At 40.8% G+C, this 22,347-nt stretch overlaps 1 protein-coding gene across 1 annotated transcript; it reads right to left on the bottom strand.

The window, feature by feature from the left end:
- LOC307266202 (gamma-aminobutyric acid receptor subunit rho-1-like) lies at window positions 1–11,195 on the bottom strand (the record flags this gene model as incomplete). The annotated part of the gene is made up of 8 exons (XM_080048170.1): window positions 11,111–11,195; window positions 8,906–8,973; window positions 8,591–8,814; window positions 5,929–6,011; window positions 5,677–5,817; window positions 5,437–5,589; window positions 4,656–4,858; window positions 1–291 (listed from the first exon to the last, which is right to left on the bottom strand). Exons 1-8 carry the CDS (start codon window positions 11,190–11,192, stop codon window positions 1–3), a joined length of 1,245 nt encoding a protein of 414 aa, XP_079904296.1. The 5' UTR covers window positions 11,193–11,195.
- Between the last annotated feature and the right edge of the window lie 11,152 nt (window positions 11,196–22,347).

The raw sequence follows: 22,347 nt of genomic DNA, 5'->3' as shown, positions 1-22,347 counted from the left end.
TTAGGAGTAGATAGACCAGTAGATGATGTTGAAGAGGATGTAAGATCCAGGAAAGAGAACCCGGGAGTAATAGTCTATAACGTGCGTGTCGATCCAGACGTTGCTGTAGGCCCCAGAGCCCACATGGCCTGTGAGCTGGTCGCTCTCCATAGCCAGCTGGGCCAGCATCCTCTCCCTCTTCACCCCCCCATTCTCTTCTGGCATTCCATAGTTCCCCGTCGTATTGGCATTCACCTCACTGTAGCTGGCGGACATCATGCCAGGATGGGCCTCGCCACAGGTACACGACAGCTGCAAGGAGACAAAGAACTTAAAGGCTTTTGCAAAACACTACATATCCACACCCAAACAATGCAAATCATCATTACACTCCAGAAAACTACTTAATTTGAATTGGTGAATGAATTAGATGGTATAATACTAGCATATATGTAAATTTAGCCTTTACTCATGAAAGAACATCTTAATATCTTCATATTGTACGGTCGTCGAAGAAGGGCTTAACCTTCCTCCTGTGTTAACTTTCTGCTACCATTCATGGTGTTAGCGGGTCGGTTTCGACCCGTGTCTGAAATCAGCTGTAAAAAACACTAAAAACAATTATCTATCATCCAGTTTGTTTCTCATCTCTTGGTTACCTTGTTAGGCTTCCTTATCCATGAAAATATTGTTTTTAATATATTTGGTGTAGGCGGCTGGGCCTTTTTTTTGTCAGTATGCGCCACAATTTCAATTAAAAAAAATGGTAAAATTAACCTCAAGAGAATCATATAAATAAATATTTGGTTGTTGTGTTACCTGATTATTACTGAGGGGTATGAGAACACATTTCTTAACTACATTTGTTTTATTTATTTTTTCATATTAATATTTTTGACCTTTTTAACATCAATGGTGTTACTAGTCAATTACGACCCATATATATTTATTTCAGAAAACAGCAAAAAAACTTTTATTTCAGCATTATACAAACACACAATGAAAATCAGAACAAGTCACAACACAAAATATAGATGTATAAGGTCAAATAAACAACAACCAATCAACAAATCAAACCAATCGAAATCAATTACTAGTTCCAAAACTAGTAAAAGAAAACAGAGTAAAAGTCTCTGTGTGCATATGTATGGTTGTGTGTTCAGATGTGTGACAAAAAGCAACACTTTTAGTGTTCTTTGCAGAAATATTTCTTGCAGATAAAGCTCAATACTTTTATCTTTATGTCCTTAGTGCTTCGGCAGACCTGACACCTCTTATTTTCAGAATCAGGTGGCCATTTTCACCAAAAACATGATCCAGAACTTGGCTCACTGTATATCTCCTCATTTTTGAATACTGCAAATAGGAGATGTGCACTCTGCAAGTCACCAACTCTATACTGAATTGACCTCACATGTCTGGATATGCCCATCTGTTTGTTTCGCCTTTATGCAGGTATAAGGGCAAAAAAAGTCAAAATGAGAACCCTCCCAGAGCTCACATGATTGGGAGAGGAGCTGACTGTCATTGTGTTGGCTGACAGTGCACTTATGATTTCAGTTTTGGCTCTAGTTATTGTTTTTTACATCTAATTCTATAACCGGGTCGAAAACGACCCTAACACCACCAGTGTTATAATTTCCACCAGAGCATTTTATAATTAAGTGAAACATTTTAAAAAAAATGTTTTTGTTGAAATAGAGCTTCCTGACAAAGTCAAGAAATCTTAATGCAATAAACAAAATGTAAGTGGTTCTTTTATGCATTTGAAATTCAAAACGGGTCGGTGGCGACCCTAACACGAGAGGAAGGTTAAACAAAGTTAATTACTTCAGTAATTTGACAACTTTACTTAAAGGTAGAGCCAGTGATTCTGGAGAATGCTTGTTGTCAAAATTACTTTTTTACAAAATCAGGGAATATCTCCTCACAATCTGCTACCTGTCAGTACAGTGTGTGCGGAAAGAAAATCCAGTGTTAATACACAGCATAACTCAGTAAACGGGATATGTTGCTAGCTATGGTGGGCCTTTGTTTACATACCAGTTTACAAAGACTAGGCTTTGTATTAACAGCTGTTTTTTCCAGCACACATACAGAACAGACTGGTTGCAGATCGTGAGAAGTTATAGGGGAGAGTGGGGTAAAGTGAGATACTTTTTACATTTTCTCCCTTTTAAGCAAGCTGAAAAGATTTATCAGTAAAATGTACACATTTCACATTATTTAGGATGTTTCCTAGCAATAGAAATGATCAGAATTTATTCAGGACGAAGGGCAGTGAAAACATGATTGTTTTAAAAAAAGTTGTCTTGTGTCTCACTTTCCCCATCTTAGGGGTAAACAAAGACAGACCATTGAAATAAAGGGTGTAAACTGATCCACTTTCTTTTTCCACTCTGAAACTACCATAACAACTCATGTTGTAACAGTTAGAATCCTGAAAGCTATCTTGAAAACCACATATTCCAGAACTAATGCCGGACTAGTAACAGAATCATGGGAAGTGATCATTTAAAGCGTAACTGCACCCCCTGTCTCAGCGTACTGCATGATTTTGAAAAATGCGCTCAGACCATGGATTCTAAATTCTGTTTTAGAACCATTGTTTTTAAAACATTCCGACATCAGCCGGCCGACATTCGGGCGGGAGAGGGGCGCACGGCGTCTGTGAAGGAGGCGGGCTACGTGCTAGCTGTCACTCAGGAAGATCTGAATGACATGACTTCCTTGAAAAATCGAGTGGCACAAAGTCTAACGGCACTGTGAGCTCATATGCCACACAGATGGGTCGTCTCGTCTGAGGTGGAGGACTTTTCTTATTCTAAATTGTTGGCGGGCATTTCGGATGTAGATGATGTGTCTACCGTAGTGTTACGAAACAGAGTAGCGCAAGTGAGTGAGCATCAGTGTGTGTGTGGTAGCTTGTGTCAATCAAGTGAAGTAATGAACGAGTCCGGGTGTGTGTGTGTGTGTGTGTGTGTGTGTGTGTGTGTGTGTGTGTGTGTGTGTGTGTGTGTGTGTGTGTGTGTGTGTGTGTGTGTGTGTGTGTGTGTGTGTGTGTGTGTGTGTGTGTGTGTGTGTGTGTGTGTGTGTGTGTGTGTGTGTGTGTGTGTGTGCGCGCGCGCGACAAGATAATCCAGACACACTGACGGTAGAAGTGAAGGGTGTTAACCCCCGAAATAACATCCTTTGGGCTTTGAGGGACTGTATAACAGTAGTAGCTCATGGACCAGCCATGGCCCTGTAAAGAGCGTGGCCGGCTTTGCGGCAGGGTGATGACGTAGAGATGTATCACAATTACATCCCTACGTCATTTTTCGAATTTGAAGCTCAAAGTTGTTTTTCAAATCTTAGTAAAGCTCTAAAATAATTTACAATACAAAACATTTCTTAAAATGCCGATATTTAACAAATTGCAATTTGTTTCAATATTAACACCAGCATATATGTGTTCCTTAACAACATATTAATTTAATTCAGCTTCTATCTCAAAAAACATGTAAAAGGGTACCGTTGCACTTTAAGCAAATTTTTTTTCTAAACACTTGAAAGTAACTCTGATCAAATACAACATATAATTCATAATGTTTTTATTAACAATCAAATGACAGAAAGAACCAGTTAGAATAAAACACAGTCTGGGGGTCAGAACACAGGACAATCTTTTGATTCTTTGATTAATATTTTTCTGCATTTGTTGTATTGGGATCATTCATCGAATAAAGACATATTACTTTGAGTCCATTGATGTTAAAGGCCACTCTTCTGTCCCCCACATACATAGCTGCCAAACCATGCCCTTGCTGACACCCCTTCAACCATTCAACCCCCACCTCCGGGCCGCATTGTCTCTATTCATACTGGTCTCCTTGCTACCTTAAATATAATGTATTCATTAAAAGAGGGCTCAGACACTGTCTCACTTTACCCCACAGCATTACATTACATGTCATTTAGCAGACGATTTTATCCAAAGCGACTTACAACTGGAGCACACATTCATACACCGATAGCAGCAGCTACCATGCAGGGTGCTGGCTAACTACCAGGAGACATATTAGGGTTCAGTGTCTTGCTCAGGGACACTTGGACATGTGGCGGGGAGACTGGGGATCGAACCACCGACCCTATAGTTGCGGGTCCACCACCCTATTCACTTTGCCACAGCCCCCCCGATTCATTGAGCATTTGTCTCACTTTACCCCGCCGCCACAATTTGATTAACAACTACCTCTCTTGGCAATTCAGGCTAATCTTCAGTTATCATCATCACATGGTTTCATATGTTGGTAGTTCATCAACATGTATGATAAAAAATGTTCTACCTGTATCAATTTACTTTGGCACAACAGTTGATTAAGTTGACAGCAAGAAAATTTACTTTTACATCCAAAAAAAAATATTTTTGTGAAAAAAACATGCTTACAACAGCACCATGAGGTCCTATCTGTGTGGCTGAGGCTGAATGTCATTAGTTTGTCAATTAGGCTATATGGTGTCTAACCACAGTATTTAAAAGTTTGACCCAATGTCAGGACATTAACATCATTAGGATCCATCGTCTTTTAACGTTGAATGTATGCACCAAAATATAATGGCACGAACCAGGTTAAAACATACACTGCATTTAAACAGTTCCTTAAACGTACATGTAGTGATTGACTAGTACTTACTCTGCCTGGACCTGGGACTTTCCTCTCCTTGCGTTCTTCTCGAGTAGACAGGTAGTTGACCGCTGCGTACTCAATCACCGACAGGAACACAAAGACAAAACTGACCCAGAGGTAAATGTCCACAGCTTTGATGTAGGAGACCCTGGGCATGGAGGCATTGACTCCAGTGATGATAGTGGACATGGTGAGCACTGTGGTTATACCTGAAGCAGGACAACAAGTTCAAAGAGAAAGTCAATCCACTTCCATGTCTGATGTTCAAGTTGGAATGATAAACAGGGAGGAAAACAGTAGTAATGCTAAATAAAAGTTGAGTTGACTAAAAACTTGTCTGAACATCTGAAGAGCTAAGTTACGAGATGCCAATATCACAGACAATGAAGTGAAAGTTCAAGCATCTCCTAATATCACTGATGTGACACATTTCCAAGTGACACATACTAGGTGGACGGGGCACTCTAACCAGTACACCACAAGCGCCCCTTTTTTTTAAACAATATTTTTATCTAAAATTTCGTCACCTGTGACGCGCAGACAAATAAAAATAAATCAATATTTGAAATTATTTTATTTTAGTCAGCTCTGGGCAATAATGGAATTCTAATTGTACTGACTGAACTGACTTCACAAAAATGAGCCTCCTTGGGCTTTACCATCTGTACAGCATATGAGGCCCTCGTTCCTCAGACCCTACATTTGGATAAGCAAAACAAAGAACTGAACCACTAATCACCGAACTAACCACTGGAGCAACTTTCTGACAGTGGCCAAGCCCTCTTACCCAGTGGCACTCTGGCAGGGACGGCCCTGCGGTCGATCCAGAAGGAAACCCAGGACAGCATGACCATCAGAGTGGCAGGGAAGTAGGTCTGCAGCAGGAAGAAGAAGATGTGACGCCGCAGAGTGAAGTTGATGTACAGACGGTTGTACCAGCCTGGAAGAAGGATGAAGTTAGAAGTTGCATAGATCTGCTATTCTGTAGGCCTACATTAAAACCCAGTACTGGACTTTCAGTAAGTACCTGTGCTGCTGTAGAAGGCCAGCTTGGAGGTAGTGTGGAACTCCTGAATGAGGAACTGCGAAAGAGAGATTCTCTCGTCTGTGTTTAGTGACCTGTTTCCTGCCTTCCAGTACAACATCAGGTCATCGTCTGTATACGCATCTGGAGAGATTGAGCATAAACTCAGTATTTGTGGCACAAACTGTATTGGAACTAATACAAAAATAACCCTAAAAGTATAAAAGTAGTGCAGAAGCCACATCAGTCACTTACAGCTCTCTATTTCCAAAGAGCACGTCTGGGTATCGAGAGGAAAGCGGCTCAGGTCCATGCTACACATGCTTGTAACTGTCACCCTGTAACGACAAAATAATTACTTGTTAAAAGATATTTATTCAGTTAAATTCTCAGGATGTGAGCAAAGTCATTTAATTTTTAAAGATGCAATAGGTAGGAGCAAAACAATGAAATTGATCCCCCCTCTACTGACCCCTTGAGTTCAACAGGACAATGATCAAAAGCACAAAGCCAGGGCAACACAGTGGTGTCTTAGGGCCAGCCAGAGCCCTAACTGGAACCCAACCAATCATGTAAGGCACCTGAAAAAGACTGATCCATTGGTCCCCATCCAACCTGACAGAGCTTGAGAGGATCTGCAGAATAGACTGGCAGAAAATGTGTGGTAAGCCTGTCATTGTTTGCACATCATACCCATGAATATCCCCCCAAAGATGCTAAGCATCTGAATACTTATTTTTTCATGCAATGTAAAGAATCCCTTTGGGTGGCTGACATGGCACTGATGCTCACTCTAACTCACTCATCTACCACGCCATATGAAGGGTTAGGTGGAGGGGGGAACAGCTCCAGCAGGTGACCCCAAACTACCCTTTCCGTGTCCACATTAACTACCTCTGACTTTCCCAAACCAGTGAGGAGACGTAATACAATGCCCGGCCCAAAAAAAGGTGCCACCTGGATTTTACAAAGCTTCCGCCTCTCACAATGCAAATGATTCTGTATATTTTATCTACTTATTCAATATAAATAAATTCAATACTTTTGCTTTTCATGGAAGGTGGCAGATGGTTGTTATACTGATGTGGAAAGCTTCTGGTTGCAGTGCTATCATGGTAAACTAAACCCCCTTACAGCATTGATGTGTCTAAAAGCTTACATTACAGTGACTGTGCCAAAAAGAAAGCATGGAGATCCTGCAAGTTGTTGATCATCAATCATCCGATTCTGTTGAAAGTTATATAAGTTTAAGCAGACATGGATGCATGTGTAACCTTCAGCAGAGCACGACCTCTCCATATACAGTACATAGGCAAATGTTGTGTAGCTTATTTGTTTCAAAAGAGATTTGGTTTCCAGCAGATAGATGATAAATGCAAATACATAATCCAGATCACTGCAGGCCAGGTCTACAAACTATCATCCTCCCTCACCAATCCGCCTTGGTCTGGAATATCTCCAAATAGCACCAAGCCCGCACAGATTAACCCAAGTCATGTGATAGTTAATATCTAATATTTACCATCAAAAGCTCTACACTCATACAAAAAGTAGCCTACCTTTTCAAAAGCTCAATATCAATAAATATCTCCATAATGCCATCAAATGACTCTCTGTGATTAACTCTTGGTGACTTAGGGGTCCTCGAAAGGACTCCTAGCTTTTCATAGATTTAGGAGCTAGTTTTAGCGCTAAAATGCTTTGTGAATTACACTTAACTTAAAAAGTTAGGAGTCCTATAATTAGGAGGAACTTATTTCTAAGTTACTCCTAAATCAGCAAGTTAGGAGCTACTCTTAGCCTTAAGATGTTTTGTGAATACGGCCCCTGGATCTTTGAGTACCAACCAGATCATAAAAGAAAGGCTTTTAACCCACAGTTATTTCCGATCAAGTAGTGAATGTTGGTGAATGCAGATTTGTAGACGTTGATGTCCTCATACTCTACTCTGCTCAGAAATGCAGTGCTATGTCCGAGTGGTCACAACATGAGGCAGATGGCCAGCTGTTAATCTCATAGGCTGTGTAATGTGGATTACAAAAATCAACTATCTTGGCTATGAGCCTCCCATCACTCGCCAGAATTACTACGTTTGGCCCAGCAGTATTAACGGTTGTAATTGGCAAAACTTTATCCCCTCAAATACTCATCCTGCACAGTGGCATCTGGTGCCACTTTGTCTTAGTGGGACAGTAAGGACATCCTGAATGCCCACTAACATCATAACCAGCCCCAATAAAAAATGCAACATGTACTCAGATGTGCTCCTACCTATTGAGTGGATGTTCAGGGCCTCCTGGTCACTGGTAGCCCACTAGACCATTGTTCTTAATGAACATGAGACAATAATAAAATAAAAGGTAGAAGGAGAAGTATATCCACAAGATATTCTTGGACAGTTTGCAGCACTGACTGTTAAATAATTTACATTTGGAGGTGGCTTCAAGAAAGTGCTGTCACTGTTTTCATATTGCAGCAGCCACATGTTTTGTGTCACTACATATTATTAGATTTACTGTGTCACTACATATTATTAGATTTACCACTTTTTTAGATGTTCAAGTCTTTACAGGCTGATTTCTAAAGACGGTGTCACATGTTTTAATCAATAATTCCAATGTATTTTCCCTGATGCTCTTCAGCTGCATTTTAACTTGTATTTGTCTCTATGTGAGTGTTATGTTTTGTCTTTACCCATCTACTGATGTCCTTTTTAGCCAGGTCCCTAATTGTTATCTCAATGAGACTAACCAAAAGGTTATAATGATTTGTTCATTATGTGTGCTTTAACTTACATTAAACCATTGCCGTATAAGAGAACACAATGATGGAACCAAAATATGCTAGTCAAATGAGTATCAGAATATGGCACATATAGAAGTATTGCATTTATGTGTGTTGTCATGTGTGTGGTTACCTAAGACTGTAGAGAACTTTGCCATCTGGGTAAACTCGCAGCATCACGTTGTCAGTGGTGGTGTCGTGGGTGAAGGACTTCTTAGAGTGGACAAAGAACATGTCAGGAACCCAGATCTTCTTCACCAGGCGGCCATCGAAGGTCATGCTCTGGTTGTTGCTGCTTCTGAAGGACAGGCGTTTGTCTTTCCAGTAGTGCCTCAGATACAGGGTCATAGTGAAGTCCTTTGACAAGGAAATACAATAGTCTGTTACAGCCCTCTGAAATTACAACACATATAAATTGTCTTGATAAAACCTTTTGGTCCAGACATACCATCTCAACTTCTGAAATAGCATCCAAGCTTTCAACCTGAACATCCACTCCAACTGGGACAGCAGGCCCTAGAATAAAATACGAAGAAGTTAACAAAGAGTCATTAAACTGTAATTTAAGAATACAGCAGCGATTGTAGGAGTACAGATGGAACACATGGGCCTCAGCCGGTACTGCCTGGATTATCGGTTTTTATTTGAAGGTTTTGACTATTTTGAAGGCTTTCATTCAAATCCCCATTAAAAAAGTTGGTTGCTGATTTCAGGAAAACACAATCTCTCCCTAACCTTATACCTAGAGGGCAAAGTGATTTTTTGGACATGGGCTGTTGTAAAAGGTTGTTCACCAGAAATGATATCTAGGACCTTCGAGGATCACAACCTGGGTGGACAACCTGGTCAACTACTTGCTGGAAAGCTACAGGGGGCCGAAATAGAAAATAAGAACCATGGTTTAAAATTGAATTTTTTAAATGTATACAGTAGATATCATCATGCAACTTTGCCAGTTGATTACTGGCATTAAAACAATGTTTTTTGTATTGAAGTTTTTTTTCAAAATGTTTGAATATATATGCACATTTTGCACATTTCACAAATTATGCACACATTTGCATATATTTAAAAACCAAAAATCTAGATATTGGCTAAAGCAAGAGTTGAAATCTTTATTGCATAAAAAAAGAAGAAAAATCAAAGGCGAGTACTGAGCTGAAGTGTTGCATCGCTGCAGAACGCACTGGTGCAGCTGCTCCATAGACTGTACTAACGGCTGCTATAATCTTCACACGTTTGCCACATGTGTGGCCCGGGTGATAGTACGGAGGACGCTCATGTTGTGCTGTTGCTGTTCGCTTTTTATTACATCGCAAACAATCGCAAATGGATTAAATTCAAACCAGGAAATTAGACGCTTGCTAAGCGGATATTTGAACATCGTGGGTGAAGCGCTGCGAGCAAGCAACTCGACCAATCAGAATTCTTCAGCACTGTAGCCCCGCCCCAAAGGTTCCTGAACCTTTGTAAAGTCCTACCCCCTGAGCAGGTTCTTTTTCTGGGGTAAGAAAGCTTCCTGGAACTACAGTTTAGACCCTAGTTCCTGCAGTGGAAACACCAAGTTCCTGCAAAGGTTCGTAGTTCCGGGAACTAGTTCCTGCGGTGGAAACGCGGCTTTTGTCATGCTGTATAAGAAGATACTCATTTGTGAGGATGCAAAAAGACACCAAAAGAGATACATTCACTTTTAAGATCAATTTCCGTCCATAAAATCTGGCAGGGAATATTTGGGATTTTTATCTGATGGATGCTTGATTTTCTTCACCAGACTCCTGTTTAATTTAACTTGCTGTGCAGAGGCCTGCACTATGAAGCAAGTTAAACATATCCAGGATATCTCTCATTAGCTGGCTTCATTCAGTTTAACAACTGTAATCAGGATAAGCTGTTATGACGCGATGATCAAGTTGGTGATGTCAACCAAAGTCAGGAATAGTAGATTTATCAGACCGCACCCATAACCTCAACAACCAGTACTATCTCTTAGACTCAGGGAGGGGAAAACAAGCTTTGTCCACCTTTGTACCAGCATGCCTCAGATTCACACATGATTTTTAGGGTTGTATGAAATATTTTATGCGCTATACCTTGCAGTATGCACTTTCCATTAAAAACATTAAGCATAATAAACCTCCAGTAACTAATCACACCCACTCCAGCTCAAATTGTTGTTTGTAATTTACATTAAAAAAAAAAACCTGACCAAAGTCAGCAGTCAACAGTTAAGGCTTTCCAAGAACTCCATGTGAGATTTGGTACTTACAGTGCAGGGGAAAGTGTGATCATTTAAAAAAAACTGACGGATCAGGCTTTAAGCAGTGCTAATGTGTCAGATTAAGTTGGGAGTTATTGAAACCTAAAGCTACGGACCGTGGCTCCCTGGTAATTAATCACTGGCCCACAGCAGCAGCATGGCTCAGACATAATCCTACTCTGTTACGTCAGCTCAAGCAAGTACTGGAAATTCCCAATTCCCACATTTAGATAGCTACAGATGTGATGGTGTTGGTTGGGGATTTGCGTTAATTCTAAAAGAACACTTGATGTGGCTAATGGCTTGTCTGGGTGCTGAATTCAAACCGAAAGCACAGTCTACTGGCTGCCTGTTCGACAAATGATTGACACTGCTCAATTTATTCAATCTCCTCACCTCCAAATCCTGGTCGCATTGTAAAGTCATGGTCGTCTATCTTCAGCAGCTTGTCTGTCCTTGTGTCCAAGGCTTTAGTCATATCCGGACTCTTCTTCTGTATGGAGCTGATGGACAGTTTTTGAAACAACAATCCAGGTTTTGATTTCTGAAGAACTTAATCTTATGTACATGTTTAGTATTCTGCAATTTTATTAACATATTAATACTTTGCACTTACATGATATTATATTCCTAATGTGCACTAAGTTTGTTCTAACACTCATTAAATTCTCGTATGAAACCTTATATTATAAGTTGATCCAGTCTTTTCAACATTTTGTACCCTGTGTGACCGGACAATAAGTCGCCTAATAAATAATGATAATAAATAATGAAGCCCTAACCTATTGATAGCTGTGCAAATTCCTTTAAATAAATGAGTGTTGACTGTCTGTGTGTTTGAACATTTGAATGGCTGATTGAACTACATTCATGCAGAATCCCTAGCCTGGCTCCGCCCGCCTACCTACTTCCGCCCAAATTTCATTTTCCCTTCAGTAGTCAGTCTGGTGGTGGGGCGTATTAGTGAGATTTTTCCGAACAGATTTCTGAGTATCCAATCAGCGAACAGAGGAAGTGGCTGAGAACGACGGGTCGAAGTCGCGCTCCAGTTTCAGTTGAATGCTGCGTTCCCTTACGCTCGGAACTCGGAAATTTCCGACTTGGTAGTTCCGAGTTCCGACCTGTCTGTGTTCCAGTGCATCTGCTCGGGAAAGTATGGACGCCTACAACCTTTCTCATCCAAATAACTAAACGTTAGGCTCTAACAAGTTACCGTTGCCAGGTACCGGTAGATCCATAGACTACAATATGTAGTGAAGTCGGAAATTTCCAAGTTACCTGAACGCACCGTCAGAAGCCGGCTCACGACCAAACGTTATGCGATTGGTTGGCTAATCCAGAGTGGCACTGAGCAGATCCAATAGTTTTAAACTTCAACAGACACCCGCCTCCAAGTGAGTTAACGTTTGCCAATTACAGCACTTCCAGACCTTCTGTACAAATGAAATGAAGTATGATGGTCTGGTAGCGCCAGGCTACAGAATCCCAAGACTCTCAGAACACTTGGTAATAAGCTTTTCAATGTTGGGCACACCTTGGCAGTGTCTCAGTGAATAGATTTTGTGCAATGTAGCTTGTTTCCATTGTGTCGAGTTCAAATCAGCATAGGCAAATAATCTTATGAATTTCTTAATTCTGAAGGATAAGAATGGATTATATTGGGTTTAGTAAAATACACGGAAGCAGCCCACCCTCCTCACTAGATATCAGAAACTATGGAATGATTAAAACGTTGACCCTCTAAGTCCAGTCGCCCTGCTTTAATCTCCACTGTAAGATTATCCTGTCTACCCTCTGCCATCGTTCTAATTAGACAAAAAATATAAAATCAAAATCAAACACACACATCATGTCATATCATACCTGCTAATCTTGCGACTGGATGCTTCTGCCAGAGGCATTTCTCTTTTCGATCTGAAAGGGGAAAAACATGAGGATTTTAAGCACTGCGTTAGCACTGAAGCTAAATTGGGTTCAACATTGGAAAGAGTCTTAACAGGAAATTACAACTAAAAATAAAAAAGTGTGGTAACACACACTTTACAATAAGGTACACAAAAAAAGATTAGTTACCCTTTTAAAAAGGGTAGTTTACCTTTAAGGGTAACTACCCTTTTTAAAAGGGTAACTACTCTTTTTTTGTGTACCTTATTGTAAAGTGTTACCAAAAGTGTTATTATAATTCTTCATTGTAGTCTAAAGTGGTCTGGGTTGACTGAGGCAGTTGCAGTGAGGCTTCACACCTGCTGACAGCTGTTGAAGAAGAGTTATGTAGGCATATTACTAGGAAAGGTCAACTCCTTTTGAACCGGAAGGCGAGACCTCTTTTCTTAGTTTATCGATAGTGCGTGGTTTACCTCGTATGCTTGGCACAGAGAAATGATTAAGCGTGCAGCAACACACAGAGGTCAAAGAGATGTGAGAGCAAGGTCTGCTTTGCTTAATTCCCTTTGAACCTACTGTAAAGCCACCTAAGGACATTGAGCAGTTTAACATCAGACTGACACACCAGCTGCGTACATTGGAAAACCCAGAAGATAGATGTATCAGAAGTTCCACAGCTCAGTAATTCATCGGGTGTCAGTAATATGTAGGGCATTTGTACTTCTTGAAAAGTCCATATGCAAATGTTATACGCAATGAGCAACCCCAGATCCTACTGTACCCTGCCACACAGGCTTGTACAGTAGGCACTAGGCATGATGGGAGCATCACTTCATCCACCTCTTTTCTTACCCTGATGCACCCATCACTCTGGAACAGGGTCAATCTGGTCTCATCAGACCACACAACCTTTTTCCATTGCTCCAGAGTCCAGTCTGTATGCTCCCTGACAAATTGAAGCATTTTATCCTGATAAGCCCCAATGATGAGTGGTTTTCTTAAGGACACAATACTTTCAGTATTAAACATAGCCGGGAGTTCTGCTGTCGATATTTTAAATTACATTTCGATTCCACCAAATAATTGTATTTATTTTAAGTGATCTCCCATTATGATCAATTAAGATTTTTTTCCGACCACATTTCTTCTTCAAAGATGACGGTTCACCACTATCTATCCAGGTTTTAATAATGCGTTGGACAGTTCTTAACAAGATTTTAGTAGTTTCATCTTCTCCTGAGTAGTTTTCTTTGTTTTATGCAGGCCAATAATTGTACCTCTCTGAAACAGAGTTAGGGGAGAACGGGGTAATCTGAGCCACTTTTTATCTCTCAAATTTACACATTTTCCATTAATTCAGGATGTTTCCTAGAAATGGGCATTAGCAGAATTAGCAGACAAAGGGCAGTGAAAATATGATTGTTTTAAAAACTGCTGTGGGGTAAACTGAGACAGACCAGAAAAATCAAGGGGTAAAGTGAACCAGCTTGGGGTAAATTGATCCACTTACTTTTTCCACTATGAAACTACCATAACAACACATATTGTAACAGTTAGAATCCTGAAAGCTAGCCACACATTCCAGAACTAATGTCGGACTAGTAAAATAATGATGGGGTTTGGTCAATTAAGCAAAGCAAATTTTCTAAACACTTGAAAGTAACTCTGAACAAAATCAAATACAACATATTATAATTCAAAATGTTTTAATAAGATTCAATTGAAAGATAGAACCAGTTAGATTAGAACACAGTCTGGGGGTCAGAATACAGGACCCTTAGAGCCAGCTTGTGTCTGGGGGTCAAAGCCAGTGGCGTCGCTAGGCTGTTTTATTCGGGGCTAAAGCCCCGAATCACAGCATTTGGCTCACTTTCCCCCACCACCACAATTTGAGAAAAAACTACCTCTCTTAGCATTTCAGGCTAATCTTTAGCTAATATCATCACATGGTTTTTATATGTTGGTAGTTTTTCTACATGAATACATTTGCTTTGGCACAACAGTTGATTAAGTTGACAGCAAGAAAATTTACTTATACATGCAAAATACCTATTTTGGTGAAAAAAACATGCTTACCACAGCACCATGAGGTCCTCTCTTTCAGGGCCATGGGAAATGAGAGGGGCTTGAAAACATATATCTCACATGACCTCAAATGTTTTCCGTTGCCTAGATACAGGGGGTGGCTCACATTACCCGATGCCTCAGATTCCCCCGTTCTCCCCTACATCTTTTCCAAAACCACAGCATGTGTCTTCTGACATGGTTGTTTAAGAAATAAGAAGCTATTCACTGCATCAGTTAGGGTGAAATAACTTGTTGCCAACTGAAACATATTAATCGCTGCAGTTTTTGACCGATGGAGGGCTCTTGCCTAGCCTGGCACCGCCCGCCTACCTACTTCCGCTCAATTTTCATTTCACTTCAGTAGTCAGTAGAAGTTTGTACTTCTGTACAAATGAAATGAAGTACGATGGTCTGGTTGGACCAGGCTAGCTCTTGCCTATTTGCTTAGTAAAATCCAGGTGGTGACTTTTTTTTGGGGCCGGGCAGTGTATGTTTTAGTGGTTTCTGCCATGGACAAGGTTTAGTCAAAATAACACTTAAATGTACATTTTGGACCTTTTATTTATACAGGTATGAAAGATGCCACGTGACGGAAGCAAAATGGACAAAAATCACAAAATTGAGCAGTCTTCAGGAACAATGTTTATGCCTGCCATTTCTTGCCATGGGGGCTTGTAGCACAGGTGGGTTGGATTTCACCAGTCCAGTCCGGTCCTCTGTACATTTAATTCAAAGATATGGAATCATGAGATTAATTTGGTCCAAATTTCTGCAGTCACTGACAGACATTTAAAAACACACCACTCTGCCCAGAGGATCTTTTGTTTTCGCAGTAGAGAGAGACAGTAAGTGGATTTAACATTTATGCTTCACTAAAAATAACATTTAATTGCTGACCTCAGTTCCGCCTGGCTAACCTTCCCCAAAGTCAAAACAATAGCAATGATTCAGAAAGCGCATTAACACACTTAGATTACAGGGTTACGTAATCAGAGTAAGTGATTTTTCCTGACCGGTGCCACATGTCTACCTTTTGCTGCTGACAGCTAAAAATGGATCAAAAAGTACAAAGCATGTGGGAGAGAGCTCTGTCCTCACTCCAGCAGCAACACGCAGCAAGCAGGTCATGTCTGCCCTGTCGCTAAGGATGGGTCCAAACATGTACGATTGTACTTCAAGTTGTTGAGTGATTTTAGCAGCATTATCCCAGAAATAATGATTCTAATTTTAACCTTGTTTTCACGTGTGATAACGAACCAGCCCCAGAGCACCCAAGTGCCTTTAAGGTCCAAAGTTCAGGCAAATAGTTTGACTAATTCATCAATAAAAATGGAAATAAAAAGGGATGTGTGGCTGTGTCTAGAGAGGCTTTGTATCATAATACCTTATAATAACATTATACATATGAATAATTATATTAAAGATGACCTATTATGCAACTGCACTTCTTCATGTTTTTTCAACATTAATATTGGTCCCCGCTGTGACTAGACTCCCAAAGTATGAGAAAAAACAACCCTCTCTCTTTTTCCCCACCCCCTCCTTTCTGAAAACCTGTGTTCAAAAAGCTGATTTTTCTCCCCCTATGACATCACAAGGAGGGAAGCCACGCCCCCTGTTACCAACCTAACTTAGCACTACCTCGACCTTTGGTAAGCACCCCTTTGGTTATTACCTTTGGTATCTGGGGGTGAATCTATTAGATTCAGGGCCAATCAGAGCAGACTGTGCCTTTTGAAAGGCGGGTAACCAACATTCAATTCTGAATCAGCATACTATGTGAACTTTAAATTAAAATATTGTGTTTTATGTACACTCAACAAAAATATAAACGCAACACTTTTGTTTTTGCTCCCATTTTTCATGAGATGGACTTAAAGATCTAAAATTCATTCCAGATACACAATTGTACCATTTCTCTCAAACATTGTTCACAAATCTGTCTAAATGTGTGATAGTGAGCACTTCTGCTTTGCTGAGATAATCCATCCCACCTCACAGGTGTGCCACATCAAGATGCTGATCTGACATCATGATTAGTGCACAGGTGTGCCTTAGACTGTCCACAATAAAAGGCCACTCTGAAATGTGCATTTTTTTGCTTTATTGGGGGTCTGGGGACTCAGAACCAGTCAGTATCTGGTGTGACCACCATTTGCCTCATGCAGTGCAACACATCTTCGCATAGAGTTTATCAGATTGCCAATTGTGGCCTGTGGAATGTTGGTCCACTCCTCTTCAATGGCTGTGCGAAGTTGCTGGATATTAGTGGGAAGTGGTGCACGTTGTCGTATACGCCGGTCAAGCACATCCCAAACATGCTCAATGGGTGACATGTCCGGTGAGTATGCTGGCCATGCAAGAACTGGGGCATTATCAGCTTCCAAGAATTGTGTACAGATCCTTGCAACATGGGGCCGTGCATTATCTTGCTGAAACGTGAGGTGATGTTCATGGATGCATGGCACAACAATGGGCCTCAGGATCTCATCACGGTATCTCTGTGCATTCAAAATGCCATCAATAAAATGCACCTGTGTTCTTCGTCCATAGCAGATGCCTGCCCATACCATAACCCCACTACCACCATGGGCCACTCGATCCACAACATTGACATCAGCAAAGCGCTCACCCACACGACGCCACACACGCTGTCTGCCATCTGCCCTGAACAATGTAAACCGAGATCCATCCGTGAAGAGAACACCTCTCCAACGTGCCAGACGCCATCGAATGTGAGCATTTGCCCACTCAAGTCTGTTACGGCGACGAGCTGGAGTCAGGTCAAGACCCCGATGAGGACGACGAGCATGCAGTTGAGCTTCCCTGAGACGGTTTCTGACAGTTTGTGCAGAAATTGTTTGATTATGCAAACCAATTGTTTCAGCAGCTGTCTCAGTGGCTGGTCTCAGACGATCTTGGAGGTGAACCTGCTGGATGTGGAGATCCTGGGCTGGTGTGGTTACACGTGGTCTGCGGTTGTGAGGCCGGTTGGATGTACTGCCATATTCTCTGAAACGCCTTTGGAGACGGCTTATGGTGGAGAAATGAACATTCAATGCACGAGCAACAGATCTGGTTGACATTCCTGCTGTCAGCATGTCAATTGCACGCTCCCTCAATGCTTGTGGCATCTGTGGCATTTTGCTGTGAGACAAAACTGCACATTTCAGGGTGGCCTTTTATTGTGGACAGTCTAAGGCACACCTGTGCACTAATCATGATGTCAGATCAGCATCTTGATGTGGCACACCTGTGAGGTGGGATGGATTATCTCAGCAAAGCAGAAGTGCTCACTATCACACATTTAGACAGATTTGTGAACAATGTTTGAGAGAAATGGTAATATTGTGTATCTGGAATGAATTTTAGATCTTTAAGTCCATCTCATGAAAAATGGGAGCAAAAACAAAAGTGTTGCGTTTATATTTTTGTTGAGTGTATGTATAGTAATACAACTGAAATAATACTAGAGCATAATGTGTAATAAACCTTTTTATTTCTAAGCAAACTGAGCTGAGGCTTGCAGCAGATCAATCCAGCTCTGTGTCTTTGTGCTGCTGTTATTTGAATACTTTGTTAATGAAAATGTCTTTCCCCTAATATATATTCTGGCTTTAAGCTTCATTTAACCGTTATAAACCATTGTTAAATCAGAATGAATTATAACATTACATCATCAAAAGAATCCTGTGGCTTCCTTGCAACTCAATGCATGCGGTCTGGGTCATGTGACTATAACTTGACTCAATGAGACATAATACAAAGTCCTGCTGAACCAGGCAACTGGAATATCCTCTGGGGAATTTGACACAAGGTGGACTCAACACTTTAGAAAAAACGCTTGTTGTCAAAATCACTGAATATCCCCTTACAATAAGCTATCTGTCCTTTCTGTGTGTTCTGCAAAAAAAAACTAAATTGGGTTAATACACTGCCTAGGCTCTGTAAACAGGCATGTTGATAGCTACGGTGGGCCCCCTTTGTGTACATACCAGGGCTATCAAAATGAACGCGTTAACGCAGGGTGACTCATTCATGGACCTATAAAGAAAAGATTAATTTCTGGAATGAATGCACTCATTTTTTTTAACGTATGCGCAAAATGATCCACCCCGTCCATCCCACCCACTCTACAGTCACTCTAACGTTGTGGCTGACCCAGGATCAGCTCTACGCACGGCCAAACATAGCAGCACGCTAGCCTCTGTTCAGAGCACGGGAGGACACAAACGTCTGCAGTTTTCAGAGGTGTGTGTGATTAGGCATCAAGATAACATTGGCTTTCTGGCACAAATGAACAGTCCCCCAGAACGTGGGCGTGCGTGCAAACAAACACACACACACACACACACACACACACACACACACACCGCGGACTGCAATCAAGTTGTATTCAGGAATGCAAAACCTATGGATTCACCAAATAAATAATAATAATAATAATATATTTAATTTATATAGAGCTTAAATCCCGTTCTATAGCCTATATATCTGCTCAAAGACATAGCAAAGAGACAGACCAATTGAATTATGGTGTGGTAGGCCTGTGTTTGTTTGATTATAATTTATTTTCAGTATTAACACCATCATTTGGATTTTCAATGAATAAAAAAACTAAATGTAAATGTATACATCCACCTTCTGTCATTCGTCTTTCCGTTCCTACAACTATATACAGAGAAAATTCGAATTTTTCAGGCATATTTCGAATGGTAGAATTAATCGTGATTAGTAGTGATTAATCCACAGCAACCCTGTGATTAATCTGCTTAAAAATGTTCATCGTTTGACAGCCCTAGTACATACCCTTTGTTTACATACTCTTAGACTGTGTATTAATACTGGATTTCTTTTTAAGACACACATTGAGCAGATGGTGAGAAGATATTCACTGATTTTGACAAAGATCTCAAATGTTCTCCAGAATAGCTGACACCTTTAACTCAAGGTTCATTGTGACTGTCAACTCATCTCATGGTCTTCATCAGCAGATAGATTGATGGTTGTGTTAGGATTATTCAGTTAAATCATTACTTCCGAGGTCTTGAAGCATGTTGGTGTTTAAGGAGGTACAGTGCCACTTGCAGACCTTTAAATCATCAATGAAAAGATAAAGAATGAATGGAACATGTGACCTATAGACTGATGAACAATAATATGCATAATAGAGATAAGGAGGAACAGGTAGGAGTTTATCTAAACGCTGAATTTCAGGCATCAGAGCAAAGTCAATCCGTTGATAAAGAGTAAAGACCGTGTGATACGCCCCAAAGTTGCGGAATATGTCTGTTGGTGTCAACTGCTTTTGTCAAGGTCAGATTTAAGCGCTCATGGTGACGTATAGGCTCATATTTAGAGGCTATTTTAGTTTTTCCAAATGCAGGTCAGCTTATTTAAAAGTTCTGCCACTTTAATGGTTTCAAAGCACTCATACTTGTTTATTTAAAAAGGTGTCACTATGCTGAAAATACATTTGTAGAAAATTAAATGAACAGATTTAAGAATTTGCACACAATTGAAATACTTAAAGTGACATTTTGTTAGCTTAACGCATATTAACACACGGCACACCTCTGCACTTCTCTCATGCTGGACTGACCTGAAGTGCCCGTACGGCTGCAGTGTTTGATCCCTCTGTCCGGACACAGCCACCACCCAAACCAGCGGGAGGAGCAGCAGCACCACATCCGTATGCATGGTTGTTCAGTTTGCAGCAGCAGCGTCCCACCAGCCCGCTCCTAAAGTCTCCACACTGTGGGGCTTTGCTCCCACAACTTCTCCCACACGAGAGGACGCGCATTCCTCACATCATTCACAACGTAAACATGCTGAGAATCTATACATGGATGCCAAGGTATTAAATCTCACTAGGGATGGGTGTGTGTGTGTGTGTGTGTGTGTGTGTGTGTGTGTGTGTGTGTGTGTGTGTGTGTGTGTGTGTGTGTGTGTGTGTGTGTGTGTGTGTGTGTGTGTGTGTGTGTGTGTGTGTTTGGTGGGGGCAGCAAGTTAAACCTACAAATCCTGCGCGTCAGATGGCTGGGATTTGCCCTCTGTCCGTGCGCTCGCTGACTTGGTGTGAGTCTGAACAGAAAGGCGAGAGCTTGGTCAGAGCTTGAGACCGTCATGTTGTCCACATGGAGGTGAAAGCTGACAGCTGTGCAGGTCACAGGAATGCAAGGTGGTCTGATCCACATGTCCAATCTTATAACTTAGAACCATGGGAATACATCATTAATGATCAGAAATGAGGAGGGGGGACGCAACATTTGGCATTTGGATATACTGTAAGTGCTTTAGAAGGTGAGATTTCTGGTTCAGTAATGTTAAAAAAAAAACAATGTTGAGATACTGGTTGTAAAAGATATTGGTATAGGATAAATACACAGACGCAAACAAACCAGGTTACGCAAAACACCTAAATGTACATATTATATCTTTTATATGCTGGTATGAAAGAAGACATGTTATGGAAGAAAAATGGACAACACTTTTCTAAATCAACTAATACTTGAAAAAACATTGTTTTTGCCTGCAGTGTTTCGCCCTCATGTCTCATTTTAGAAAACACTGAAACATAGGTTGTTATGTATGTATGTACATATGTATGTATGTATGTCTGTATGTATGTATGAGGTCATTGTATCAAGCTGATTGATCATTTTGAATGAATTATTAATGATAAATAATGAAATCATCTGCTAGATTTAACAAAGGGACTCATGTTGACTTGATATATTTGCAGTGATGACATATAATCAGAAACACACAATAGGATAAAGATTTGAAAAGCCCATGACCAATTACCAATATGTACAGTATGGGAGGTTATGTAAGCCTCTCTTAATCCACTACAAACGTTTGCTGAATGCAGGCAGGCATGTCCCTTGGGTCACACGCTCCATCGCCTGGTATACTGTATGAGCCATCTACACTAAATATTATTGTTGACTTGTGTGACTGTAATTTGGTATTGCAGTTCCACAAAGATACGCAACAAAATAACATCAGACAGAATTCTAACAGAAATGGCAAAATGGATGCTGTAGAGTCTATAAAGCTATTTTTATGTGTAGTCCTGAGTGTGAGCCAAATTCTAAACTCAACCCAGTTTATAATGCAGTTTGTGTGAAGTCTCATGTAGAGAAAACCGTGATGATGTCACCAGTGATTATCTCACAGTCACAAATTCATATGTTCATAGTAGAAAGCTACAGCTCAGACGGCCGCCAACAGGGAATAACAGCCTCTAACAGTGGAGAGCTACTGTAAAAGCTCAGGCTACTGGCACATAATCCTCTATTCCGTGCTGAACTGACACATTAGAGTGAAGAGGGAGTGAGATCCTTCCATGAAATAAATAGTCCAAACAAAGGCGGAGCCTCATAGAGCAGCTCAGGATATACTGTGTCTTGCTCGAGGACACATCAACAGCAGCAGCACAGGAGCACATGTCTCTCTATTTAACATGTGGTTTTATTCCTAAGAAACACTTCTGTGGAACAGAATGTTGAAACTATGTTGAGAAAATGTCTAGTACGTCCAGTTGCTGTTTTGAACTACCTCAGACTGATTTGCCTCCTTTTTGATTAGTAAATGGTAGGGCTGTGCTAAAATATTGATATGGCAATATATGGTGATATTTATTTTAATGATATGTGTCGCGTATCATCAGCTCCAAT

Source organism: Ammodytes marinus (assembly GCF_949987685.1).
Source record: "Ammodytes marinus genome assembly, chromosome: 19".
In the NCBI taxonomy this organism is placed as follows: domain Eukaryota; kingdom Metazoa; phylum Chordata; class Actinopteri; order Uranoscopiformes; family Ammodytidae; genus Ammodytes; species Ammodytes marinus.
The sequence above is the reverse complement of the archived record's forward strand: the minus strand, read 5'-3'. Positions and strand labels throughout refer to the sequence as shown.